This window comes from Rosa rugosa, chromosome 6, assembly GCF_958449725.1.
Source record: "Rosa rugosa chromosome 6, drRosRugo1.1, whole genome shotgun sequence".
NCBI classification, from domain to species: Eukaryota; Viridiplantae; Streptophyta; class Magnoliopsida; order Rosales; family Rosaceae; genus Rosa; species Rosa rugosa.
Genome location: NC_084825.1, coordinates 4408359 through 4417990, shown reverse-complemented (window position 1 = coordinate 4417990; position 9632 = coordinate 4408359). Strand labels below are relative to the sequence as shown.

The 9632-nt window shown below is 39.6% G+C and overlaps 1 protein-coding gene across 1 annotated transcript; it reads right to left on the bottom strand.

Moving 5' to 3' along the window:
* Positions 1-6796: 6796 nt before the first annotated feature.
* On the bottom strand, positions 6797-9615 carry LOC133713470 (glyoxylase I 4). The gene is given in 5 exon segments (XM_062139511.1): positions 6797-7200; positions 7789-7890; positions 7892-7984; positions 7986-8726; positions 9198-9615. Coding segments are annotated over 4 exon segments (648 nt in total). The 5' UTR covers positions 8163-8726; positions 9198-9615; the 3' UTR covers positions 6797-6924.
* Between the last annotated feature and the right edge of the window lie 17 nt (positions 9616-9632).

The following is a 9632-nucleotide window of genomic DNA, read 5'->3' as shown; positions in this document are numbered from 1 at the left end:
GTACAAGCGCTTGCCTCAGAGAATGTAATGGTGTTTGTACCTCAACCTATCAAACCGGAGGTAGATGAGGACGAGGAGAGAATGCACAATGCAGACCTGAACCCCCCGTCTCTTGGCTGGACTTATGTTCGTTACAGGAATAGGGCAACATCCAAGTTTACCCCTGCAACAAGCGGTGTTCAAGATGGAAAAGTTGTTCAGTCTGGCCCCAGTGATAAGGGCAAGGGCAAGGCTGTTTTAGTAGGGAAATCCGACTCCTTTGTCAGACCTGGTCTCTCTTTCAAGAATGCGACTGAGGGGAAGAGAACCATTGTCATTTCTGATGATGATGAGGAGAGCTCTAACAATGACTCTGATAAGAAGGTAGCGTCTGGTGAAGAGGTGGTGAGCTCTCTTTTAACCAAAGATAACTCTTTACCTTCGTTTTCCAATTTACCTGAAATAGCTAAGTTATATGACTATGACACCCTAATGACTAACCACTGTTCCGAGGAACTCTATTCTCCTAGGGATGCAGTGAATTATTACTTCTCTAACATTGATCCACTTCACTTGCAGTTTGAGAATTTTAGTGATGCAAGGGGATTAGATTATATTGGCAACAGTGATGACTTGAATGAGTTTGATATTAAGATAGTGGATGGGAAAAGAGCCTTGATTTTTAGGGGAGAGGGCTCTGACATGAGCACTGGATCTAGGAAGTGCACAAGGGAAATGGCGGAGGACCACAGCATGGAGGAGGCCAATGCGGAAGAGGGCAGCACTTCTCCAACCAAAATGCAGAAACCATGAAGCTTATGAGCTGGAACAGTAGGGGCAGTGCCTGGGATGGTTTTGTGGCATAGACCCAATTCTATGTTTCCTGTTTTGAAATTGATGTTCTATGTATCCTAGATACTAAGGCATCTTCTACTATTTTAAATAAGACCAGGAAACTTCCTTTTAATGACTCCTTTGTGATCTCTTTCGATCGACAATGCGGTGGTCTTTTGCTTCTTTGGAATAATAGAGTTGCTAAAATTGACATTGTCAAACCCCATGATAGCTTTTTGCACTGTCTGATTACAGACCTAAATTCTAATGCTCTACTTATATGACCTTTATTTATGCTTATCCACAAAAGGATAAGCAACAGGAGTTATGGAATGAAATTGTAGGCCTACAGATTGATCCAAATACTAGTTGGGCAATCATGGGGGACTTTAATAATATTATTACACTAAATGAAAAGTTTGGGGGCAATCAGGTTTTGTAACTTTCTCCAGGATGCAGGCCTTACCTTGCTACCGGCTACAGGCCTTCCCTTTACTTGGTCAAATAAACATGAGGATGACACCTTAATTTTCGAAAGGCTTGATCGAGTTTGTGCTAACTCAAACTTTATTAATCGCTTCCCTAACTTAAAACTCGAAAATCTTCCTATCATAGGATCTGACCATGGCCCTATTTGCCTCACGTTAGCCACAAAAAGGAGAAAACGCAAAGGAACTTTCAAATTTGAAGCCATCTGGCTTTCTCATAGGGATTTCAAACCTTTTGTCGCGGATATCTGGAAACAAAACCTAAATCAGGATCCTCTTCTGAATTTCTCTATTATTGCATGGCAATTTGCTTGGAAAGCAAAGCACTGGCACAAAGCAGTTTATGGTAACATGTTCAGGAAACTAGAAGAGCTTAATGACAGAAGTAATGATGTTCAGCAACAACTCATGTTAAATCCCATGTCTGACTTCCTTAAAGGAAGGGATTCCCAAATAAGACAGGAACTTTCACAGCTTTGCAAAGATGAAGAAGTCTTTTAAGCCCAGAGAGCCAAGGCTAACTGGCTAAGCTTGGGTGACAGGAACACAAGATTCTTTCAAACGCAAGCCAATATCAGGAAGAAGGCAAACTTTATCTCCAAATTAAAGAATCACACATGGTTGGTTCCAACCTACTAGGGGAATTAGACAAGGTGATCCTCTTTCCCCCTATATTTTCATTTTAGCTATGGAACCTCTTATCAGACAGCTCAATGCCCTCTTCAATGACTACAAATCACAGGTTGGTATTTTCTCATCTCCTTTAGGTTTCCGAATTTCCAATTTAATGTTAGCTAATGACTGCCTTATCTTTGCTAAAGCAACGAAAAGAAGTGCCCGTTCTATTACCCAAGGTTTAATGAACTTTTCTGCAGCCTCTGGCCAGAGGATAAATTACAATAAGTCAACTATTTATTTTTCACCTAAAGTGAGTTCTAGTCTAAAGAGGGATATTACAGGTATCCTGAATATTCAACAGAAAGCTACTATTGGCAAGCATTTAGGCATTCACAATGTTCTCTTTTGGAAAGATCCTGTCAATGCTAGAGAACTCATGCTCAAGATTTCTAGTAAATTGGCAGGTTGGAAAAAAGGATCCCTCTCCAAAGCAGGTAGACTCACCCTAATAAAAGTTAACTTAGTAGGTATACCAAATCATGTCATGTCTTGTTTTAAATGTCCAAAGAAAATAACCAATGAAATAGACAGGAAATCAAGGAATTTCTTTTGGGGTTCTGACACTAAATGCCCCCCCCTGATTGCTTGGGACCAGTTCTGACACTTAATCCTTAAAGGACTCAAGTGGATAGATTGAAACGGTAAGGATATTCAATTCTGGACTTTTAACTGCGTTTTGGATCACCCTCTCTTAGACCTTATTCCTGACACTAGAAGAGAGACGTTAAATTTAAATGAAACGGTGGCTGACTATATATATTATCAATCACTCCTGGAATATAGGGAAATTATCTTCTGTGTTGGATCAAGTCATTGTTAAATAGATTTTGGGAATACCTCTTCTAGTCACAGATCAGAAGGATGAGTTTGTTTGGGGACCTGCTTCTCACGGTAACTTTACTATTAAATCTGCTACTTGGTTACAGCTAAATGACGTGCAGAAACATGATAGAACTTCCCTTATGAACAAATTATGGCGACTGAACATCCAACCGAAGGCTAAACAAATTGGTTGGTTACTTTTAAGAGAAAGGTTGAAAACGAGGGATCAACTCTCCATGTTTGGGATAATAAATGACAATACTTGTCCCCTATGCCAAAATGATAATGAAACTGCGGATCACCTGTTTGGTTTCTGCACTTTTGCCAAAGAGGTGTGGAGATTAACTGGGCTATCCTCATCACTAAACTGGGAGGAGGGCTATTGAAGTTTTTCTTGGTTTGTTTGAAAATGGTCCCTTTAGAGAGGATCTGTTTACTCTAGTGATTATTACTTGTTGGCAGATTTGGAGAGCTAGGAATGATGTAATTTTTAAGGACAGAAACCCTACTCCTGCCTCTGTGGTAGCAGCTGCTGCTGCTGCTGCCAGGAAGGCGGAACAGAATATAAACTGCACTTTCAGTGGTGCTAATTCACCGTCAAACCCTTCTCCAATCAGGTGAATGGCGCCTAATGGGAATACAGTTAAAATTAATTTTGACGGGTCGGTCTGCATGAACTTTGTAGTGGGTGGATTCATTATTAGGAACTCCCATGGCCACCTTATTGTTGCAGCTGCCACGAACACATGACATGCTTCTGTTTCTGTGGCCAAAGCAAGGGCTTTAAGGGACAGTTTGGTTTGCGCAACAGAAAAAGGTTTCACCAGCTTGGAAGTGGAGGGAGATTCAAAAATTGTTATTGATGCGGTCAATGGAGTCACTCACCCTCCCTGGAGACTGCGTAAATTGGTGGAAGATATTCGATGTCTAGCTTCTACTTTTGTCGATCTCCATCTCTTTTCGTCATGTGCTTAGGGAAACAAATTTTGTTGTGGATGCCTTAGCAGATTTAGGACACAATTGTAACAATGTATTGTGCTGGCTTGATAGAGTGCCTGCCCAGGCCTTTAAAGCCTTATTATTTGACGTTGTAAACTCTGGTTGCTCCATAGGCTTTTCTTTATAATTTTATTTTCTTGCTTCAAAAAAAAAATTGCAAAACCAAAAATGTAGTTGTTACATACCAAACCAAAGTAATACAAGACGATTTCATTTTTCATTTTGTTTTTTGTTTTTTTTGTTTTTTGAAAAAAGGGCTGGTGCTAATGCCCGCAAGCCTTAACTAATAAAAATGTCGAATACAGGGAGGGGACATTGCTCTAGGTAGGCGGTGAGTTCCTTGTTTCGTCAAATAGTCGCAACCTCTGATTACAATAAGCATCTACAGAATATCCTAAAATAATATCAGGAGTCTCTACCGAAAAAAAGTATTCAACCAGGCATTAACTAGCAAAGAGTGCTCTACTAGCTACTCTATTTGCTTTGATATAGCAGTGACATAACAAAATGATAACTCGATATGTAACACGATTATAACATAACATAATTACCAATAGCCCAGCTTTCCTACTATGTTGCCGCCGGAGCATAAATCCGATGACATTTAGTCTCACCCTGCCACTAAGAGGTTGCTACTATTTGACGAAACAAGGAACTCACCGCCTACCTAGAGCAGACAAGACACTTTGAGTGCACACACAAGCAAAAAGTTCGATTCGCCCTACATCACTGATGTAGGGATTTATTACTCGCATATAGTGAAAAAAAATTAACCAACATTAAGTAAAACAAACTGAAACAAACATATAAAAAACAAATAAACCGGGCCCAAATGAGATAAATCAGACATCAATTTTTTGATACTGAATACTTATCGAACTGTACCACTCAAATTATTTTATCCATTTTTAGTTAGATGCTACCACATTATTAGCTGTTCAGGCAAAACGTAATGGCCATAACTAACAATATAACACCAACAAATGCTAACCATCACAAGTGCTGTGACATAATCTCCCCAACACAGATTAATCTCTGGGCCTCTGAGAAGCGATTTTAAGAAACCGTGCGATCCCAAACCAAATTTCTCCCTCTATAAAATCACTCATTTAACCATTTAGAAATCTGAAAAAACTCCAAATCGTTCTAAAATCCAAAGCTATTCACTTTCATCTACTCGCTTTAATCCTGCATAGAAATAATGTCAAAATCAACATAACCAAATACGATAGGTCAAACTATGATCGAATCGAATGACTAAGGGGTGGGCACTGTATGAGATGGGTTAGTATTAATTGACTTGAAATTCTAAGAATGAATTCAGTTGTTATTTTTCATTTTAGGAATTTCAAGTTCATTTTATCGATGAAATTCTATTCCGCTATCGCACCATCTGCTATTGGCATCACTACAGTCCAGGTTTTCCCTCTTATTTTAGTTTCTCAAAGTGTGGTTGGATAGGCTAGTGTGGTTGGATTCTTCTGATGGGAACTTATCTTTATCTATAGCCTATGAGTTGAAGAGGAGTAAACAAGCAATGAAGCAATTATTCCTTGGGATAGATGGGTTTGGCGTAAGTGTTTTCGCCCTCGCAACTCTATTACGTTATGGAATTTTCTTCATGGTAAGCTTTTAACAGATGATCTCTTGCTTCAGCGAGGCTTTTCTTTTGCTTCTATGTGCTCCCTCTGTCATGCATCGGTTGAGACAGCCCACCACCTTTTTTTTGAGTGCTCTTTCTCTATGAAGGTCTGGTCCGCAATTTTATCTTGGTTTAAAGTCACTACTCTTTTCTTGGATATATCCGCTTTCTTCTCTTACCCACTACAGCATGGTTTTGGTACTCAATTGCAATTGCTTTGGTGGGGAATGATGGGAGCTGGCTTCTACTCTCTTTGGAACGCTAGAAATTCTATTCGTTTTGATGAGCGTCGCTTAACGGTTGATTATTTGATTATTTGATTCACTCTCTTTGGAATGCTAGAAATTCTATTCGTTTTATGGGTTGTTTTGCTGGTTCCATGGGTATTGCCACTGCTCTAGAAGCAGAGCTTCAAGCCATTATTCATGTAGTTACAATAGCATCAGGAAAATGATGGAATTCTCTCTGGATTGAGTGTGATTCCGCGGTAGCAATTCACTTTCTTGCCACTAATAATTGCTCAGTCCCTTGGCGTCTATCTGTTGATTGGGTCAATTGTTGTACCATTCTCTCCTCTATGCAGATACGTTTTTCACATATTTATCGAGAAGGGAATCAATTGGCTGACTGCTTAGCTAACTATGGGGTGGATCATGAGGGGCATTATTGGTGGGACTCTTGCCCTCCTTGTGCTTCAGCTGCCTTTGTTCACAATCTGCAAGGTTTCCCGAATTTCCGTAGTCGCTAATTTTGTGGTGCTTGATAGACTTCATGAAAAGGTGGGTTTGGGTTATGGTGATTTCCGCTGCATGGTTGCTGATGAACTATAAGTGTGTTCCATATGTGTGGTTGCTGCGTGGTCACATATATTTGCATGGTTACTGCATGTCCTTCTTCTTTCCATCAGTTTGTAACTATTGCTTACTGCTCACTTTGAGTACTTTACTTCATTTTGTTCTCATAGAGGTTTTGGTTCATGTCCCCCTCTCTCTTCTTGTAATTTCTTTTCTTTTATTAATAACATAAAATAGAGGGATGGACGGTGGGTTCCCGGTTGCGTTTGCCCCCTTTCTTTCGAGATTGTAGGTGGGTGCCAGTCACCCCAAATCGGCTATCGCAGAGGAACTAATATTGCCTAATCCTCTATTTATTTAAAAAAAAAAAAAAAAGGAAAGTTTCTCAAAGCCAGTAATAGCAGCCACTTGTTTTTGGTCTGCTACACATCAAGTCTCTCGTCCATGGCGAGAGAGATGAAGTCACATGTTCAAAATCCCAGTTGTGAAGTAATAGCATTTTGATGATTGAAATCAGTGAAGAAGTACTATACAGTACTAATCCACGAAAACACCTCAAACAAAAGAAAGATTGACAAGAAAACATAAGAATATGAAGAGATCTCTCAAGACTCACGGAGGCACAACCGAAACCTAGCTAAGCTATCAGCTTTGTGACCGCCTAAGCCTAACATTACCATGTTGATCATCAAAAGGAAAAGCCTACAGACTTGGCATCAGTACCATTGTCACCCATATCCACAGGAGGATTATGCCTATCAATTGGCAGCTTTATTTTGCCCAAGGAACCTGCAGGAACAAGCTTGAGATTCTCACAATTGCATATCTCAATCATGAATCCATCTGGGTCATTGAAGAAGATTTGATCAATTTTTGTCCCATTTTTATCATCCTCCACTGTCCTCTTCATGTACTCTATGTTTAGCTCCTCCAATTTCTTCACCATTGCATCCATGTCCTCACACTGCAACCATTAAGAGTTCATAAATGACCAAATCACTAACGACTTCATAACACCGAACAACTTTAACGTCTTAGCATGGGTATGAATAAGACCTTTTTGTTTCAAGTATGAAAAAGAATCGAGAAAACATCACAAATGGTGTATGAACTTTAGGCATTTCGACACTTTGGTGTACCAACTTTCATAACTATCAGAATGGTGTATCAAGTTAGCTCCACTCTTTCATTTTGGTGTACGCCGTTAAATTTTCCGTTATATTTCCGTTATCTTTACAAAAAAAAAAAAAAAATGACAAAGCTAAAGGAAAGATAACGAAATTTTTTTTTTTTGGCAAAGATAACGGAAAATTTAACGGCGTACACCAAAATGAAAGATTTGAGCAAACTTGATACACCATTTTGATAGTTATGAAAGTTGGTACACCAAAGTGTCGAAATGCCTAAAGTTCATACACTATTTGTGAAGATATCCCAAAAGAATCAGTTGTTTATATCAACTCCAACATCCCCAAAAGCATATAGTTCTAATTAATTGTGTCAATAATTAAGAAAAACTTTCATACAAACTGTTTCAGTGAAAGAGATGAACCTGAAATGAGATGTGGTTGTCCATGGGATCCAAATGATCTTGATCAGGGAGCCTATCCTTACCCTTGGACTGCACCAAGTGAATCCCAACTCCATAGACCATAGTTAAACAGCCAAGCGCCGTCGAAATCAAAAGCCGGTGGCCTCTCAATCTTGACAAACCCCAACATTTTGGTGTAGAAATCTACCGATCGACTCCTCCACATTCCTACAAAGCCTCGATACATGATTCAAGGCCATTAGAGGAAGTCGGTGCTCTTCCTTTTGATCTTTCCTTTCATGATCCTTTTCTTTGTGTTGGTTTTCCTCATTGGTAGATAACTTCTTCTCTTGCCCATTAGATTCTTCTTCCTTCATATGCTGCACCTGAGACATTTTGCGTTTTCCTCTGTTTCAGGGTAATTTAGCTAGCTAAAAGCGGTGAGGGGGCTTTCTCTGTATTTGCGGTAGAAGGGAACTGAGGGGAGTGGGTTTAATGTGGTTGTCTCAACTTCTAGCAAGGGCAGATGGACAATGTGAGCTATTGACACGTGGTGAAAAGCTGCATGGCAAGAGCTTTACGTGTGATTTTCCTGCTCTTGCCACAAGCTGTTTCTAACTTGTATGCGGCGGCAACCTCGCTCTTTCATATTTGGAGTTAATGCTGCAACGGAAAACCACGGTGGACTTTTCTTCTTCGGCTTTGCACATTTGATTTGAGCTCTTAAAATGTTCACATCCTCAGAATTGTAATGGCAAATCTGATTAAGAGAATACAGGTTGATACAAGTTCCGGTTTGTTTGCTCAGACCAACACCTCATCATATCTCTGTTCACCTCTGAATCACTTACTGACACAATAAAGACGATGAAGGGCTATCTCTGCACACCAATCCCAGCGGAAGGAGATTGATGCTCGCTTTTCCAAAAACAGAGTGGTGACAAAGCAGCTGAATTGATCTGGAAAAAGTTGAACCCATGAGCAAAATGTAGTAGCAGAGAGTATTATGACAAAAGTGATTTTAATTTGTTGAAGTATAAAGTTCAATGGAAACACAAACGATCTACTTAAAATTATCGCGCAGACAAAACACGAAAAACAAAACCAAATGCAACTTTTTGAATGACTCGGGTATCAGTAATGCATGACTGCATAATAAGGAATTTGACATGGCATTGAAAATAGGAATTTAAATGCCAATGAAACCATATGCAAGGCGTAACAGCAGAGAATTTCTAGCAAACAGAAGTAATTTTAGCTTGAAAATGCTGTGAGAATTGATAGAAAGGTTGTAACATAGTTCATATGATTGACCAGATACGACACAGAAATCTGCTCAAAAGTCGCATGGACAAAGACAACCAAAAAACAAAGAAATAAGAACTGTTTGAAGTATTCAGGATTATCAGTACATATGAATCACTGATTACCAGGGGAGCAAGAAATTTTGAATGGTAATGAGTTTTATGTCCTCCCATTCTCCAAGGAGTCGGCATTCAACTGTTGTAGATCGGCAATGTGATCGAAGTTTCTTCTCTGGTTTGTTTGCTCCCACCAACTTCTCAAAACTCAAAACATTTGTCTCTGAAATCTTCTCCAACCCAAAATTCTCTACCGGGATACCAAGGCAAAAAAATGGCTATCTCTGGACCACAATCCCACAGAAATGAGAGAGGAGATTGATGAGAGGGCTTATTTCAATCGAACCTTATTATTCCCGTTGTGTGGTTCCTCGAGAACCCAAAAGCATTTCTACTTTGAATGTGCAGCAACCCTTTTCTTTCCTAGACAAGATTTCACTTGTGGCATCTTTTAGGAACACACGTACAGACTGTTACTGAGAAATCTCATCTGGATCATTGTCC